The sequence below is a fragment of the Diabrotica undecimpunctata genome, chromosome 9, assembly GCF_040954645.1.
Source record: "Diabrotica undecimpunctata isolate CICGRU chromosome 9, icDiaUnde3, whole genome shotgun sequence".
In the NCBI taxonomy this organism is placed as follows: domain Eukaryota; kingdom Metazoa; phylum Arthropoda; class Insecta; order Coleoptera; family Chrysomelidae; genus Diabrotica; species Diabrotica undecimpunctata.
In genome coordinates, this window is record NC_092811.1 from 82,014,165 (window position 1) to 82,034,770 (window position 20,606).

The following is a 20,606-nucleotide window of genomic DNA, read 5'->3' on the forward strand; positions in this document are numbered from 1 at the left end:
GTTTACTAATTAATTCCACAATTTCAGATTTTGATACATCGAAATTGTTTGTTTGTTTTATATTACTTATAATATTGAGAACTACTTCTAAAACTAAACTTATTGTTGCATTTAATTCCTCTGATTGTAATTTTACTCCGGCTGAGTTTTTTAAATAATGTTGACTATTAAAAATTCCCCCCGAGACAAAAGAGGTTTTTGGTTGTGTAAGTATTTCTTTTCTTGAAATTTCAATGGGATCAGGGCTGGTTGGTCTGTGCCTTTTGTTTGGGTTTGAAGTTGTAGGAGAAGAAAACATATAATTAGTAAAATTGTTATTATAGGATTTGGGTTGTAAATTGTGGGACTGTGAGTACTGAGGTTGAGAGGAATGATACTGTATTGTACTAGAAGGGGTAGGTCCAGATTGAGGCCGTTGGGAATAATTTGTCGAGGATATTTGACCACTTTCCATGGCAGAAGTATTATGAGCGACTATGTTTGCGTACGTATTTTTTGGGACCTGTTTATTTGCATCAAAGAAATTAATATTGCAAGAGCTCATGGTTTCCTTTACAATTTTTTGTCTTTTAAATTCTGGACAAGCAGACAAATTAGTAGTAAGATGATTTCCTTGACAGTTAAAGCACCGTGGTATGTAATCTGAATTTTTACAATCTTGTGTGGTATGGGACTCCTGACATTTGCTGCATCTTGGTTTACTTCGACACTGACCTCCCAGATGACCAAAACGGAGGCAGTTATAACATAATAATACTTTCTGGTTATACGGCTCTACCTCCTTGATAACTTTATTAATAGAAATATATTTTGGTAAGATTTGTGATTTGAAAATAACAATGCAAGACTTTGTGGGTACATATTCTACTATTTTACCTTCATCCGTAATTTTTTCTACTTTACGTTTTATTCTTTTGACATTAGATACTTCAAAAGTGCAATGTTGATCAAATTGTCTTATTTTATCTTTTATGTACGCCTCTGAAAAATCTTTTTCTATATCTCTAATAACACCTTGTCTATGAAGAATAAATTTTGGGATATACAATACAAAGTTATTTTTAACAAAAATATTTTCGTTTTTATTATTTATTAGAAAATTTGCTGATTTATAATCCTTTAACTTGATCCTAACCCTATTCCGACCTATAGAATCGATACTTATAATTTTATTGTCTATCTCCGGAAAGTTAGAAAGAATAATATCTCCGATTTTAAGAGCATTTAATTTACCATTAAATTCGACCGAATTATTCTCAACATAAATATGATACGGGCCTAAATCAGTACTTACATACAAAAACTCCTGTCTTTCTTTCGATGTGTTATCGTTATCGATGGTCATTGCTGTTGTTGTTTGTATATCATTTGTATTTTTTTGACGTATATCTGGGGGCACTGGGTCGTCTGGGGGTTTCCCCCCGACTAACTGGTCCATTTAATTGTTCTTAAAACTCACAATCTAATTTTATTTTTACACCTAATCTGCAGATTTATAAAAACACAATTTTTAAACGAAAACAGTTTAATTTCGTTCCGCTTTGTCGATAGGCACGTCCGATTCGTAGGTGAACTAGAACACGACTGAAGTCAACAGGATTAGCAGAAGTATTTACATGGCGCAAATTGGAAACATCAGTAAGATAATTAAATCTTTGGCACTCCATTAGCAACGAAGGTTTTTATCAAGTGAAAATATGTTTGAATCCACGCAAAGGTTACTGTATACTTATAGAAGAATATTGTTTAGATTGGTAATTAAGCAAGAAAAAACCTTTGTAACTCGATCATTAGCAAAGCAGAGCAAAGTTTACGACGAGGAGTAGTCACCTTTTTGAAATAAGAAACTTAAAATTTAAAACAAAGTAGTACTACTTTGATGTTAATAAAAGAGCCAACAAGATATACACATTACACATAGATGCAAAAAACACAAGCGAAGCATAGCAGATGCTATGATATTTGAATTAAGTTAACATTGCGACAAATTTCAAGTTTGCTCAATTCACGTAAGTTCACTAAGAAAGAAAGGCGTTTTGTGTAATGGATAGTAAGTATAAATAGGTCTCGCAACACGCATTTAATAATCATACTTGCTACATTTAAATAATTTCTTTGATCATCGCAGCACTTAAAAGATATAAAGGATCACATATACTGGCTATACTTAATGGTACAGTTTTTTTGATGACAGACTTAAGACAAAGGTTTTGATTAATACTTTCCACAATAAGTTAATTGTTGGATTTCAATAATGAAAAGAAAATTAATCTGTATCAACCAAAATTGATATAATTTCTTAGATCAAAAGATCGAAAACGGCATAAAAATAAGTCAAGAGATCATAAAACACAAACGTCGTTAGCGATTATAGACGATTTAGAAAACATTACCTTTTTTATCCAACGATCTTAGTATGCTTCCATCTATCTACATTCGTTATATCGGCATCATTTAAGTAATCTGTCCAGAGACTTGACGATGAACAGCCAATTTTAGTGTGCGAATCAGGTGGTCAAAGGTACAGTAAATTGACTGTAAAGCTAATATTTATTTCTTTCACCTTGTTAATCCATTATGTGCAAGTAGAATACTATACTTTGCCCACGACCATTAGGTGTTTATACATAGGTTTAATTTTGCCAGAAGCAACGAAACATTTACAATACAAAGGAAAATCAAAATCATCAGTCAATTTCATTTTCTGCAATGGGCATTCGGTATATTCGAATTTTAGATGGCAGTCGCTGCTAAAGAAATTAGTCAAAATAGAAAGAAATCCTTATAAACAATGATTAGATTTATTCTTAATATAATTAGAACACATTTTATGAGAGAAACTAATATAAAGTGGGTTCATATTAAAACTGGCGTAAAAAATGTTTAATCTGTTTGTTTAGATCCCACTCATTCATTGATTTATAAATATCCCACTAAAAACAACTTCATCGGCCGAGATAATCGATTTCTCATACATTAAAAAATTTTTAATAAGGTCTGACAGCACTTAACACCACTTCATAAGGGATAACGATAACGATACAATAGAACATCGTCGTCCCGAGTAAAGAGTCAGCTCGGCGGCTTTTATGCGGTATCTAATGGCCTTTCTGGAACATATGATTGAATAAGGGACTTCCGCAGAGACCTCACTCTCACGTAATTGAATATTTTTTGATAAATAGTTATGTTGTGTAGGTGTCAAATGGTAATGGAATGTGAGGACCGGTGAGCTCTTGGGTTAATTATCTAACCAAGTAAGGATGTACCTAGACATAATAGTTCGAACAAGATAAGCACAAAACATAATATAGTCTGTTCGCATTAATTTAATTATAATACAAAATATCATAGTTTTTGAAATCAAGGACAAAGAATTTTATTGCATGTTACTTTTTTTAGTAAAATATCTTTGAAGCAAATGCGTATGCTATTTATTCGTAACAGAATTAAGATCTAGTTAATCTGTTATAAATACTCAACAGGGTTTCCTAGTCTGATCCTCAGTTATGGTTTGTCGAGGTTTTCATATTTGATAACAAATGATCATTTCAGATAATAAATAATCATTAAAAAGTATATGCTCCTAATGTTAAATAATGTACATGGTAAGTTGTAAATTTTAAATGAAATTTTTTTCATAACTTTTGAAGGGTAAGTTCGAAGTATCTCATGCTGTTGTTAAAGATCTTACTGCTACCACATAATTAAATGATTTATTCTAACTAGACAAAAAGCAGGTATGGTTTAAAAAAATTAGATTGTTTGATTCATAGAATAAATTATACCTAGTATACGGTTTTTAAAAACTCTAATAAGAATGTTACAAATGGGCAATTAAAACGGCATATTTATTTTTTCCACACACAATTATTTACTTGTTGATTAAACAAAAAGGTTGACAAAGTGAACTATATATTAAAAAAAAGTTGACTAGGCAGTATTTTGGACTAGCGCGAAGCTTCGCACCATTTTCTGTATTTTAAATATTAAATAATTTTTAAAATTAAATAAAGTAATTGTATTATTTTTTATCACTCGGTATGATGTTTTCGAGCGGGCCCGAAATCATATTTAGCTGTTGTAAATAAAAATTTAAGCATAATTTGGTGTACCTATTTAAATTTAATCAGTAAATTGCATTTGTGCTTGGAATTAAGAATTTCTAGGTACGTAATACCAGTGTTTATAAGAGATTAAGAAATCTCTTGGAATTTTATTCAGGTAAAAGGATAATGTTTACTTAATATCAAATTATCAGTAAATGAGCTTCTGTGAGAAGAAAGTTTATTTGAAAATGACTTAATTTTTCTTTTGTCGTTCATTTAGAATAGAAGTCAGTGTAATATCTATAAATATGAGTGATATAAAAATGATTACTGACGGTATCCTGTACATTCCTGCCACTATTTCAGGAAGTGAAGACGAGTCTGAACCTGAAAAACGTTATGGTTATATTCATCTCACAAACGATGCAAAGCAAATCGTGCTTAACGTTTACAACGGTAAGTACTCGGTAAAAATACTCTTTAATTAACCTTCCTAATACCGGGAAAATTTTAAAACGACCAGTACCAGGTGGGGCGACTTCTCGCCCCCAGTAGTTTGGTTCACTTTTAAGCGCAAGGATTCTATGCATCTAATTAATGAGGTATCTAGGTATCTCATTAATCTTACCATTTTTTGAAGTTATACTTCTATATGCGCGCTCCACGTTGGAAATTTGTATGGGGGCAAATCTGTGAAATCATTACATATGTAAGATAATGAGTAAGAGAGAGACAGAAGATATATTTTCTCTCTCTTCCTCTCTCGAATATAAAAATGTTCCTTTTGTATATATAGTTTAATATTATATATATATATATATATATATATATATATTATATAAAGATATATATACATATCATATTAGACATATAATAAAATATTTATTAATATTATTATTTATGTGATATGTTTCGTATTATTTATTAAATGTTCATAATTATATTAGTCTTTTGTATTTCAAAATAATAATCTCAATAAATCACTGTATGATGCAGAACTGTCAATTTTGAAATACCTTTGTGTCATGTCCTCGGTAGTATAGTAGTCAATATCCCCGCCTATATCACGCGGAAGACCAGAGTTCGATTCCCAGTCGGGGAGGACTTTTTTATTAATATTATTACATTATTGTCATTTTTAAATACTTATGTATATTGCATATTTTAATTTTTTAAATTAAAATATGCATTTTAATTTGTATTGTATTATTATATGGAATTATGTTGCACTGTATTGTAGTGTATTTTTTTTATGTATATTATTGTCATTTTTAAATACTTATGAATATTGCAGTTTAATTTGTATTGTATTATTATATTAATAACAAAATAAACAATGAATTTTACTGCAGAGTATGTGTAAAAAAATTTTTGCATTCAACTCGTTTCATACATATATGAAAATAAAAATATACATTTGCATCAAACTATTGATTCAATCCTTCATTGTTAGTAAGTTGTTATTAATTCTGTTTCTCTTTTTACTATGTCTTACCTATAGAATTACATATGTAATGATTGTGCAGATTGACTCCCAAATAAAGTTGTAACGGCGAATGCGTGTATAGAAGTGTAACTTCCACCGGCAGTCCCACTGGACTGCCACACCCGTTTTTTATCTCTTTATTGTCTGTATACTTTTTTTAGTACCACTTCAATAAATTATAAATCAAAGACAGAAGACAGTCACATTCAGAAAATAAACAGGTAATTTTAGCAGTTACAAGATATCAGATTTACTTAGGACTAATTGCACTTTACAAATTCTTAGAGAGACTATCCTAACTAGAAATTGATGCTTCGAAGAATCTATACAAAAATATGCTAATAGAGGAATTATAAAAGTTCCTGCTGTGTAATAGCAAGAATGGAATTTCAAAGATAAACGAAACATTAAAATCAACTGCCAATATGTAAAGAATGCGACTGCACAACATGACAAGTAATTAGTAAAGTCATTAGTAACCATTTTCTAAAACCTTCGTCTAAACTAATAAAATCAGATTTGTAGAACGCGAAAACACTCGATACCACGTAGAGCGAATTCTCGCACCACATACATTTCCGCCAAATCCGACGAGAATGTTTAATTTTCTGTTCGCGGTATTTAATGTTTTACTTCTTTTTTGTGCTCTTAATACATCAACTACCAACGTCCTAAACCGTCAAAGCGATTGATTAAACTTAATTACAGATATTAATAAAAACGTTAGACCTGGTGCGAAAATTCGCCCCACCCGGTATTAGGAAAGTTAATCATATTTACCGATTAATTAATTCATAAAAAACACAGAATTCCGTTAAATCAGAAACGATCAAAAAGACGGTTTTTTGACAAAAGTGCCACGATCCACTGTGTACAAAATTATAAAAGACGGTCCGGTGTTGCGAAAAAAAAAAAGAAAGAATTCTGGTGCACATCGAGTATTACCGAATTTTCATTTATCAGTTATACGGGAAACAGTATATCATATGTATTCAGTGAATAACTTATCAACTTTCAATAAAGTTTTGAGTGAATTAAGAAACAAAGAAGTGGGGTGTCATAAAACTACTTTTTTAAAATCTAATGGTTTTATATTTAAAACAGTAAATAAACGGCAGGCAATTATATAATGTGGCCCTTTAATAAAGTGGAGGTTCGATTATTTGATGAGTCTAAGGTCATTTAGGAGTGAAGGGGAGAATTGGTATTATTTGGATGAAACTTGGTTCGATACCCACAAAATAGTTAAAAAATGTTGGACCGATGTTAGTAAAAATTGTTTCACCAATGTTTCTCCTTCTAGAGGGAAGATAATTTATATTTTACATTGTGGGGGAGAATCAGGATGGGTCGAAGATGCTTTATGACTCTCTGCTAAGGGTATAAGTGATTGTCGCTTAGATTATCATCAAGATATGGACAGTACTTTTTTTGAAAAGTGGTTTGAGCAGCAATTGCTACCTAAATTAAAAAGGAATAGCGTTATTTTTTTGGATAATGCTCCGTATCATTGTAGAATAAAGAATAAAATTCCAAACACTAATTCAAACAAACAAAGCTGAAATTTAAAATTTTTTATCGAAATACGAAATATATTTTATGGATTCTTACACAAAAAAACAACTTGTAGAACTATTAAAATTAGTTAAATGTAAAAAAAATCTGTTATCGACAGGCTAGCTGAGAATGATGGGCATAAAATATTAGGATTACCTCCTTACTATTTGTGTACTAAATCCAATAGAATTGTTGTGGTCTCAATTAAAAAGTAATGTGAGGAAAAATAATAATTCTCCTAAATCATTTTCGACTGTTGTAGATTTAATTAAATCGAATAATAAAATTATAGCAGATAATTGGAAAAAATGTATAGAGCATGTCAAAAAATTAGAAGAAAAAAACATTACAAATAGAGTAGTTATAGATTTCAACGATAGCGATGATACTAATACCGATTTAAATGTAGACGATAGTTAAGTTTAAAATTATTTTCTTATTGTATTTTTTCACTATGGTAAATATATATTTTAATATAAAAGTATTACTTATATGTATTTTTGTTTTACTTTGTGGGTTTGCCGTAATTTTGATAAAATGTATCAGCATATAATTGCGACCCTGTATACAACTATACCTAGAGATACATATAGGCTTATTATAAAAACAAAATGACATTTAACAAACGTCATTTTATTTTTTCTTACGTTCTCTATAAGATTTGGACCGTTCTGCACTAGTTTTTGGTGGTAGACCTTTTTAATTAAGATCTTTTGCACTACGACTGCTCTCATTAATTGCTCTTCCACGTTCTTTACGTACTATGATATTTTCCTGTAATTGTGTCTGTAAATCAAAAATTAACAGTTATTCATAATGAAAATATCAAATTCGATAATATTTATTTATGTATTTAAAAATTATATATACCTGTAAAAGCAACTCTTGAACATAATTATTTGCACGAGTGATGATATCATTGATTTGTTTTTATGTTCCCCATAAGGTTTGAAACATTTAGCACTAGTTTTTGGTGGTAGATCTTGTGGATTAAGATCTCTTGCCCTATTAGTGGTATCATAAATTTGTTTTTACGTTCCTTATAAGATTTGAAACGTTCGGCAGCACTTTTTGTTGGTGTATCTCTTTTAAAATAAGGCTCCTTAAATGTTACGTGTACTCGTACGGAGTGCTTCTGTACGGAGTAGAAACGTGCATGGACACTGAAGGTCCTATCTCTATACTTTTATCAAAAGGAAAGAAGGAAACTATTAAAACTCAAAACAGGCTTTTGAGCTATGGTTATACAGAAGGATCCTGAAGATACTATGGACAGAAAAAGTCACCAATGAAGAAGTACTGCGGAGGATAAACACAACCTCGGATTTGGTCAACATCTTAAGGGGCCGTAGGCTGCAGTATTTGGGACATATAATGAGACATTAAGGCAGATACGAGCTACTCTAATGCATTTTGCAAGTTAAAATTAAAGGAAAAAGGGCCCCAGGATGAAGAAAAATATCCCCTGGCTTGCTAACCTGAGAGCATGGTATAGAAAGGCCTCAACACAGCTATTATGTATAGCAACCAACAAAGCCATCATAGCCAGAATGATCGCCAACGTTCGGAACGGACAAGCACCCTAAGAAGATCTTTCTTAAGCTTTTTACATGCTGTATTGCATTCGTTAGTAAGATCGTTTCCTATAAAATTTCCGAATAAAAATTCGAATTAAATAAGATTTCGAATTAGCGAAGATTCATCCCAATGAAGCTCCTGACTTGAGCAACGTGGTCTTCGTTAAGTATTGGTGAATAAGAACCTTTTATTATCTACTTTTGTCAGCTTTTTCGCCACCAAACAGATAAGTAGTAGTCTTATTTGCCCTCCTAACCTTTTAAAGGCTTGACTAACATCTCAAAATATTGATGCATAATACTTCTGGTCTTTTAAGTTGGGTTTTATATCAAACATTCAATGTGTTTGTTAAATTGTTTAACACTCTTTTTGAAATCAAATTACAGCTGAGTATACATTCGTCTGGTTCAAAATAAATACTTTTTAATCTTTAAACTATAAAGTTATTGAATGGCTTATACGTAACCTACAATAAACGTAGTTGAATATACTCTCTTCTCGTCTTTTCGTCAGTTTTGCTTAATTTTGTTTCTCCTACCTTCAGTTGTTTTTGCCTAAAGTTAAGTCTTGATATTTTATTGTAGATATAAGAACATAAACAATTAGATTCAAGATAACTCTTTTAACATTAACCCATTAGCGTCTACAGTCACCATATGGATCCAGCTTTACAGGTATTATTTAACACAATAAAATTATAATAAAACAGGCAACCAACATTACATTTACCGCATATATACTTTAGTTAGACTTGTCTGAACCTGCGTTGATTAATACTCATCAGTGTTTTATTGGATTTCACAAGCTAAGGAAGTTAGAAAATCGTGTTATAGTAAAAAGTGTTTGATAATGGGCATCCGATTTATGTAGGTAAATTTTCAGTACCTTTTTTTGGGAATACTAGGATCAAATCAATTTTACTTATTTTAAAAGATCTTAAAATATAACGTAGTGTGCATATTTTTGTATCAAAATTACAAGGGGCAGTTAAAAATTCATGTGAATATTGTTGTACCCATGTGGACCCACTAGGCTGTTATGTAGTCAAAACATATCTTTTTATAATTTCAGTGGAATTACACTACAGAAGCTCTATATATGAAGAAGATGATGTAACAGACATTTTTATTGAGCCGCCTGAATCAAATTTCCTTACGGATGAGGATTCAGGTGACGAAGGTGGTGACCCGGATAACTTGAATCCTCGTCAACTTCGTGCAGGTGCGGAAGTTGTATTTGCAGACTCTGAACGTCTAGGAGGTGTAGAATCAGACCTAGAAGCAAGCTATGATAAGGATTTGCAGAACGTAAATAGTTCTTATGAAATAAAAACTAATACAAATCCCCGAATGGTAATCTAATGAAGAATATCAAAAATATTTCGGAAAAGCTGCAGCTCCCATGGTACAGATGATCGAAGAATTGGGTGACAAAGGATCTCTGAGATACAAGTTTATCGTTGATAATTTATTTACCAGTACAAACTTGTTAAGTACTCTAAAAGCTAATGGGTACGAGGTTACAGGTACTGTGAGGGATAATAGAATTCCTAGAAATTGTCCACTTGTTTCCAAAAAGACGATGGAAAAGAGGGCACGAGGGGAATATTGTTCAACATTGAATAAGGAGACTGGTATTCAATATGTTCGCTAGAAGGACAACAAAATTGTAACAGCTGCAAGCACTTGTTTTGGTGTTCAGCCGGTCAAAAATGTGGAAATATATTCCAAAAAGGATAGCAAGACAATACAAGTACCTAGGCCATATCTTCTTTCGCAGTATAATAACAGCATGGGAGGAACTGATCTTATAGACAGTAATATATCTTGGTAAGAAATAAAGAGCAATATTTATATAAATAAAAATATATGGGTAATTTTTTTCAGTTACCGAGCCTGCATACGTTCCAAAAAATGGTACTGGCCAATATTTACGTACTTCATAGACGCAGTTCTTCAAAATGCTTGGACGATATGTAGGAAATCTGGGAAGAATATTAGTCTCTTAGAGTTTAGAAGAAGTATTTGTCAGGTAAAAGTATTTTTATACAAAACTCAGAAAATGTTTACGATTCATTCAATTTTTAGACCTACTTAACGACATATAAAGTCCTTGCTAAAAGAACTGGAAAAATAGGTAGAGCAGCAGGAAGTGATTTTCGAGTGTCTGACTGCGTCAGGTTTGACTGTAAGGATCATTGAATTATCTCTGTACCTGAGAGCAAAAGAAAGAGGTCCGCCATGCCAGTTTGCAGTTCAAAAGGGCGTACAATGTGAAAAATGCAAAGTTGAGCTTTGCATTTCATGTTTTAAACCATTTCATACAAATAGGACAAATTAATGAATTATTTCAATATTTTTTGATCTTGCCAAACGCCTGGTGGTTCCGTATGGGACCAACTTTTTTTTCCAAAAAAAAAATATTTTGGCTTAAATAAAAAAAAAAGTTGTTGTTACGTAGTTTAAATAAAATTATTGCATATAAAAAGAATTTTCTTTTCTCGGCGCTAATGGGTTAAAGGGATAATATTGTTTAAATATAAATTTCTGTTTTAATAAAATATTTCTAAACCTGACTATTATTTTAATTATAACGACTAATAAAGAGCAGGTGCGTTAAAGTCTTTGTGGGTTGTTAAATCCACTATGTAACTAATACGGATTATTTGTTATTTACTAGTATATCCACATTAAATAGCTTAAAGCATAAATAAATACTACAAGGGTTAATATTTGAGCGCATAATTCTGTGATCTACTGACATAATCGCTGATAAATAGCTTTTAGTCAATATTTATATTTAAAGTTTTTGCAGTAATTAAATAGACATAAATTTTATTAATAACGTTTATTATCTGGGCATGTTGACGTAATCGATGGATACTTTTTAAATGAGAATGGGAGAAGTATAATAGCTCATTTAAAAGATTATATAATTTTTAATATAAACATTAATATAATAATTTATACTGGATGACCAAAATATATGTAATTTTTAAATTAAATTAATTTAAATAACAGGAAGTACCTATGTATGTAATTTATTTAATAAAAAATACATTTTACTACTATTAGAATTTGTTTCATATTTGTTCAATAAATATTCAAATTACTAACTATACCATTTTTTAAAGTAAACACGTTGCACGTCACAATTTATATAAAGTGACGTCACTTATATTTAAAATTTCCAGAACGCCAACCTTGGAGTTTAAATTTTCCTAACACAGCTAATAATAGGAAACCCATACTAAAATTTTTGATCTATCATAGGCGTCAACATGAAATAATAATCAGAAAAATGTAATTATCATTATATTGGGAATATTAGAATTAATTTGATTAAATAACCAAAAACATTTGTTATTATTATTAATATAAGTTTTATGAAATAAGTCTTTAATCTAATATTAAGTCGAATATTTCACAAAATAATAATTTTATTTAAATAGATTAGAAAATTGTACGCAACTGATACAGGAATACTTCAAATTTTAATAACAGTTCAGCGTGTGGCCAAATTTTATAAAGTGTTGCCGCTTTTTTAGAGTAAGAATTTTGTTTATGTTTTGATTTCTTACACAATTTGACCATAATATATTATATATTAATAACTTGCATTTATAAATACATATTAAATTTAGATTTATAGCTTTAAAAACTAACTATTGTTGTGTATTGTGATTGTGCAATGCCAAAACAACTAAATAGTCTGTAGCTGTAAGCTTTCATATAAAATAGATAATTTTTTCATTAATGGGGAACGTTTTTACTATTAATGCTCTAAAAGAGGTAAGTTTAAAGTTTAAAATATATAATTTTGTATTAAAATGTTTTCAAATGTATTTTAGTGTGTTGTAGTAGTCTTAAAACTAAGCGTATTTACTCTTAATATAACAGTTTGACAAATAGTTGACATTTTAAAAGTTCCTCACTTACTAACTATTCTGATGTTTTGGAAACGCTGTGGGGTTCTGACGTCGTAAATCTTGAGTGACGTGCAATCATTTTTATATGAAAAATTCTATACCCGCCTATAGAAAATAATTAAACTGACGACGACATCTTCTTGAACATTTTAGATCATTTTTAAAGTTTTTTTTTAATTTCCAATCTAACTATATTTTTAGATCTTCTAAAATGTGTTATTTGGCGATCTACATCATTCTCATTGATTTCTTAGAATGTATTGAATTAAATTAGTCCCTCATTGTGTATATTATTAAAACATTTGAAAAAAATTATAAATAAATGTTTAGTACTTCTACTCTTTCTATTAGTATAAAGAAATAAAAATACATTTCCCTATTATACACATAAGTAATAAGAACTAAAATGAACTATAGAAAAAATATAGTTTTTAAAAATCAAGTTGACTTGATTTGTTTTCCATATCAAAAAGTATCCGACAAAAAAAAAATAGTTTAGTAAAAATTAAAACGTGTTTTTTCGTTTTTTGACGATATCTTTGGTTCTGATGATGTTAGAAACCCATAATAACATAACCCAAATATAAAATAAAAAAAAAATTAAAACATGTTTTTTAGTTTTTTGACGATATCTTCGGTTCTAGTCATGGTAGAAACGTGTCGTAGCGAGATTAAATAAAACGAGCGGTTCAAATTTATACAAATATATTTATTTATAACTTTACAGTTCGGTACTCTCTTCTCAACTAAACTAAACTCATAACATCGTTACATATATATACTAAAGTTACTATGTTCGAGAACATTCTGGCGTAGTCCCGCCTCTAATTCGCCCACGTGACCTGTTGTTCTTTCTCTCACTCGATACATCGCGAATGTTGTTGATGCCTTTTTCAAAATGTAACCTTTACATGGGCCATGCCGAAAGCATGTTCGTAACAGTATTCCTTTTTAGCTTGTAGGATATTTTATTGTCTATATCATGGTATTAAAAAAAAATTGGCTTGAAACTCAAGTTTTTGAACGCTTGTAAAATTTTTAAAATTCATTTAAGACAAAATTGTTTCACATGCTACTCCAAAAAGATATACCTATATTATTGTTTGAGTGTCAAGTTATGTCCATGATTTTGTTTTGGTTATTTTAACTATGATGCGCCATCTATAAAAGTCTAAAAAAAATCATGGAGATAAGTTGGCAACCTAACAATTATAATTACTATTTAAATGGGAATAAGCCACAACTAAAGGTTAAAGTACGTTTATTGACGTTTCAATTTATACTTCGGGAAATCGTTCTCAAAATAAAAACATTAGTAAATTAAACAAATTTTTGATTTTCTGTTACTTAGTGAAAAATTCTTCTAATAATTTAATTTTATCTGACTCATTTATATTGACAATTCAGACATACATGATACATTTTAAAATATAATAAATATATAATATGTATTTTTATATAATTTTTTTTTGGGTGGCGCTCGAGACAGTTTTTTTAACGAATTTTAAAAATTTCAAGAAGGTTAAAAAATTTGAACCTCCCGCCAATTTTTTTTTTTTTAATATCTTGATATAGACAAGAAAATATCCTACAAACTAAAAAAAATAATGAGTTTCTACCATGATTTTGATTTACCGTTACCCTGAGTTACCCTCCAACCACTCCTACCATTATAAGGATTTAAAATTTATGAAAAAAATAAATTTAAAAGAAAATGTTGAGACAAAAATCAAATTACCCACCGTCAAAATTGCAACACCCTCTACACAGAGTAATATTAAGTTTGTAAAATATAAACCAGGTATGAGGGATATTAAGTGTTTTTTCAAATTTGTGAATTATAATTGTGTAGAGACAAAGGGAATATTTACGGGGAACATTTATGCAGATAACAGTTTTGTAAACAAAAAATTTGAATAAAATGTTAAGATGCCTTTGTATTGTAAGGCGTACCACAAACGATTAGAAAATGTATAAAGTCATAGGATTAGTGGATTTGTTTATGCAGATATGTATGTATGTTTTTTTCTTGGAAATTTACTAAAAAAAACTATTATAAAAAAAACCTTCCGTTTTGACGACACAAAGCAAACTTTAATTCATTATGGAATGTCTTCTAGAATACCTAGAAAATATAAAATACCTAAAGAACATAAGCACTGAGCTCTAGTTTTAGTGTACTTAACAGTCCAATGCAATAATTGGCAAAATGCTTGCTAATCTATATTTCTAGCCAAATATGCATCATCCTTCGTGAAACATTTTTTCATTAAATATCATATCTCTCTTCTTATACCTATACGTTCCACTTAGTTTTGACATCAATATTTCTTGGAAATTTTTTAACAACTTATGTATATATATATATATATATATATATATATATATATATATATATATACATCTATTTTCATAATTGCAAAGCTATAGATTTTATTGAATTTCTCAAACCACAGCCACAGAAACCACATAATCCCATGCTTCTTAAAACTGGTGACGGTGTAACGTTAAATTTTTACCCCGTTTAATTTTTACTCTAGTGTAACATTTTAACGTTATAATTTTACTCTAAAGTAAAATTTTACCGTTACATTTTTACTGTGTTCAAATTTGACTCTCTTTATCCTACGAAATAAAATCTAATGAGCATCTTTGTAATGTTAAATGTGATTGTCTTGACTTTACTAAATATTTTTTTTACTAATTTTGGTTGCTACTCAATAAAATCAACTTATATTACCCAACTCCTTACGGAATGTAGCAGTCTTTTTAAATATAGCACTGCAGGAACAAAATGGTTCAAAAAATACAAGCATTATAAAAAAGCTCATAACTTATTGAAACTGAAACTAAAAACGAACACTTTAAATATCGATGCTTGTTTAATTCTCACCCAACTTTTTGTTTTTTTTTTTTGTAAATGTAAACCAGAAATTAATGCAAATAAACGAAATTTACGCACAAAACAATAAACAACGTCTGTTTTCGATGCGTAAGTAATCATCAAACGGTTTTGAGTCCCAGTCATCAAGAATATAGAAGAAGGTGCCGTGTAGCTTCAAAAAATTTTTCTCTAATTGTTTTACTATTGGTCATTTTCACAAATTAGGAGAGGAACTAAACAAGCTCCCAAATATATCTTTTTAACACAGGATAGATCAACTTGTCCAATGTGGTACTTACTCCGAATCATAGAGTAAAATTTTAGTACACAGTGTTAAAATCTAACGTTAAAATTTAACTCTAGAGTAAAATTATAACGTTACAATGTTACTAAAATTTAATGTGACAACAGTACTATATTATTACCTTCAATATAAAAATTCTTTCTGAATAATTGTTCCAAAGTGTTATTCTCTACTGCAGCTGCCAACTTTGCTAGACAAAATTCTCGTCTACAATTGCCACAGTTATATAGTAGTAATATAAAGAAAAGATTTTTTGGTTTTATTAGTAATACACTTTTAGTTTTTTACCACTTAGTATTCAGTATACCAGCATCCAATATTTTTAAATAAGAATCACCTCTTGACATTTTTTTAATTCAAATTTTGGTGAATTTTACGATACAAGCAAATTAAGATCACTCAATAATTTTACAGAGGTAAAAAACCTGTCAAAACAGAGGTACACATCAGAAGAGCTTATTGTACTAGCTAGTTTTTTCACCACACATTTATCTAAAGTAGCAGCAACAGCTTCGATCTCTTTACCAGTCGAGGTCATATGTGTCTCCGGTTAAAAACTCAGACATTTCCCACATTTTTATTCCCTTTACTATTGCTTTTAGTGGAATATACTCTTTCAGGGAAAACCTTCCCTTGAATTTGGTCATAGTTTCAATTATAAACTGATAAGAACTCTCTGTTCTGGCGTTTTGAAAAGTATGCTTTAAACTTAAAACCAAATTATTCAAGTAATATGTCTTAAGTAAATCGTTAGACTTTTCAGGATGACTTAAGGACATTTTTGATAATAGATCGCAACATCGGTGACGTGCCTCTTTTATGTCTGGGTTGCCAAGGGATTCAATAGTCGAGCAATAGTCTTTCATGCCCGGTTATTTGTTAAAGAACATAATCATGGTACAACCAAGAACCATAATTATTTCGTAGTAATCAGTTTCTTCATATTTTTTTAGTATTTTGGTATTGTGCAAGTTTTTGATTACAACAATATTATGTTTTGGTTTAAACTTTGAACTATGACACAGAGTTAGAAGTACAGATATACAACGTATATGCAAGGTGGACAATATCAAAAATTGGGTAAGCAATAGAAGAGTAGAATGGAACGATCATATAAGCCGAATGACAAAAAATAAAGTAGTAAAGACGGCAAGAAACGTTTCCCCAATATGAAGACGACCAGTAGAAAGACCACGAAAACTATGGAACGACAACTTACTGGAGGCGCATTGAAAAACAGACATGTCTATATAAAAAGAAGAAGAAGAAGAAGGTTTGAACTTAGTTTATGGTTGTTTTTACGTTACGAGACTAGACTGGTCGTTATCTGGATCTGGTTTCTACTCCTGTACTTCTTCAGAAGCCATTCTTTCGAGATATCTTTTAAAATCCTTCTATTGCACTCACTAAGTAGATATTCGTTAGAAACTGAGCCAGGAAAAGGTTCCTCTTGTTCTTCAACGATGTTTTCCTTTTATTTTTGTGTTACAAAACGTCTGGTCATAATTTAGGAACTGTTGTTACTATTTAGAATCGATGTAAAAAACTAATGGGACACTAATAACTCGAGCATAAAGTCTACTGGAAAATCCATGTCGCATTATATAAATTGTGCGAAAACAATGAAATGGATTTTATTAAAAATTTTACTTACTTTTAACAAAAAACGTTTTCAGGATTTTTTGTCGTACTATTTTGCAGGCAAAAATACTAAATATGTATCCCAGCAACAAAACACAGAACCATGTTGTACAAGAACACCTATTTCTAGAAAATTTGAGGTTATGTAATCAAATTGTTGCCTAATTGAAAAAGTTAACCTACATATCTATTCGTCGTATAAAAGCAATACCCCAGTTTTGAGTCTCAGTTATCATCGGAGTTTGCCTATTGGAAGGACTGAGGTTTGGAGTACATATCCAAAAGACGGTGGAGAAGGTGAACCGAAGTCTGAAAACGTTGGTACGGCTGATGCCGAACGTTTTAGGTCCAGGTCGCATAAAAAAAAAGGGTGCTAAATGGAGATTTTTAATCGGTGGTGACATGTGGGATGTAAGGTATAGTGATGCGCAACGTATAACCTCTCCGATCCAAATGTCAACCTCACCTGCCCATGTAATGGTCTTGATCCTGATTATTCGGTGCATCCTGCCAGATAATAAACGAGGCTCTGACGTCCGAGAGACTGTCGGTATAAGCAATTCCCCCACTTACTGTCCAACGGCTTCGGGCGGATGAGCTAATAAGTGGCAGGACACTCCTTTATCCTAGGGTTGGGAAACTGGCCCTAAAGGCGGATGAGCTAAGACATTAGCCAATGGCATAAGAATACAGAAGGCAACGGAAAACCACTGTATTAAAGATCGTAGGAAGTCAATTTAAAATTGGAACGTGAAGTGTGACCAGCATGTTCGAATCCGGAAAAGCATACAATGTAATCCAAGAAATAAAAAGAATTAACATCAATATTTAAGAAATAATAGGATGGATGGGAAATGGAAAATGTAAAGTTAGAGACAATACGGTATACTATTCGGGTAATAATGACACACAACATCGATATGGTGTGGCAATAATACTGAACAATGAAATCTCACAACACGTCCAGAATTTTCTAACTTTTTCCAAAAGAGTTATACTACTACAACTAAAAACGAAAGACAAAAAAATAAACATAATTCAAGTCTATGCCCCAACGGCCGAAAAAGATGACGAAGAGGTGGACTCGTTCTATGAACAAATTCAAGGGGCATTAAGAACTACAAAAGCACGTGACGTCAAAAAAATAATGGGTGGCTTGAACACCAAAATTGGAAAGAGTAGCACAAGCAACGTAGTGGGAAATTTTGAATTAGGTAATAGAAATCAAAGAAGAGATAGTTTGATACAATGCTGCCAAGATAATAATATGATTGTTACAAACACGTTCTTTGAATTACCTAACAGACGTTTGTACACGTGGAAATCGCCAAGAGATAATGAACATCAGATAATGAGAAATCAAATAGATTACATAATGATCAAAGAAACATATCGGAATAGTATTATTGTAGTCAAAACACAACCTGGAGCAGATATAGCATCTATCCATAATCTCTTAGTAGCACATATAAAAATTAAAATGAAAATAATAAAGAAGACAGCAAAAGAAGAAAGAGCTGATATAAATGCACTAAGAGATTCAGAAATCAGAGAAAATATCAAAGAAAAAATAAATGAATGTCTAAACATCGTACAGGTTGAAGGGGAATGCAATGAAGAAAACATCAACAAAAACTGGGAAGAAATTAAGGTTGACTTAATAGAACCTTCAAAAAAGTATCTACGCAAAAACCAAAGAAAAGTGAAAAGATTGGATGACGTACGAAATAATAAACTTGACGAACAAAAGAAGAGTACATTAGGACATAAATAAATCATTGTGCAAACGCGAAACAAAATACGGCAAAAAATTTGAATAGCAAAAGAAAATTGGTTAAAAGGAAAATGTGATGAAATAGAAATGCTACAAAATAAACATGACAGCTTTAATGTACACAGGAAAATAAAATAATTAACTAGAAGAACAGTAACAAACAAAATACATATACTAGTTGGTGAAAAGGGAGACATAGTAATGGATACAGAAAACCCATTGATGGTATGGAAAGTGAAATAAAATACACAATTGAAGAAATGAAAACTGGGAAAGGACCAGACGAAATACCGAGAGAAATATTGCAACTTATCGCCGACTGCAATATATATTTTATTGTCGAATTATTTAATATCATGGACAGAACAAATATCACCAAAAGAATGGCTTTTATAAACATTCGTGACTATACCGAAAAAGAAAAACGCCAGACAATGTTGCGATCACCGTACCATCAGTCTAAAGTGCCACATACTATAAGTATTCCTAAAGATTATTCATCGAAGAATATATTAAAAGTTAGAACAAAACATTTGACCAACTCAGTTCGGATTTAGAAATACTAAAGGAACCAGAGAAGCATTATATACTTGGGATACTTCTTGTCAGGGTAGTATCTTGACATATGGGTCCGAAAACTGGACAATAAACAAGAGAAATAGAGGTAGAATAAGAGCAGTAGAAATGGAAATCCTGAGGAGAAGCTGTAGACTTACAAAAAGAGACAGAATTGAAAACGCAGAGATTAAGCGGAGAATGGGAGTGCAATCAGACATAATCGACTATATAGAGGAGAAGAGACTATCCTGGTACGGCCACGTCAGAAGAGCGGACAGAGGACGCTGGATAAATAAAATCACAGAATGGAGCCCGATTGGAAGAAGAAAGAGAGGAAGACCCCGAAGGTCATTCAGAGATGAAATCGACGAGGCTATGGAGAAAAGTACCCTGCGAGATGGAGACTGGAATGACAGGGAAAATTGGAGAAAACGGTTGAGTGAAGGAAGACAGTGAAAACTGTGGAAATCCTTAGTAGTAGTAGTAGAAGCATTATATGCAGTAAATGTGCTAATAGAGAGATGTTTAGATGTAAACCAGGGCATCTATGTCTGCTTCCTAGATTATAGCAAGGCATTCGATAGAGTGAAATATAATCCGTTAATAAAACTACTGAGGACAAAGAACATCGACGCACGGGATAAAAGAATAATAAAGAATCTGTATTATGAACATATACAAATATGAAGCTGTCATAAGAATAAATAATTAAAAAAATAATAAAATAAAAATCAAAAGAGGTGTTAGACAAGGCTATGTCTTGTCGCCATCACTGTTTAGTGCACACTCAGAAGAAATATTCAAAAAAGCATTAGAAGATGAAGTAGCAGGCATAAAAATAAATGGC

General features: G+C 31.0%; 1 protein-coding gene across 3 annotated transcripts in view; it reads right to left on the reverse strand.

Annotated features, from left to right (window-relative positions):
* The window catches only part of LOC140449719 (uncharacterized), a 741,138-nt gene that overhangs the window by 155,681 nt on the left and 564,851 nt on the right, over positions 1-20,606 (reverse strand). The window contains exon 1 of one of the 3 annotated variants that reach the window (XM_072543039.1): positions 1,299-1,566. The exons of the other annotated variants lie outside the window; for them this stretch is intronic. Coding sequence (XP_072399140.1) covers positions 1,299-1,438 — 140 coding nt within the window. The 5' untranslated portion in view covers positions 1,439-1,566. Of the gene's footprint in view, positions 1-1,298; positions 1,567-20,606 lie in introns of those variants that run through there. 3 annotated transcript variants of the gene reach the window in all.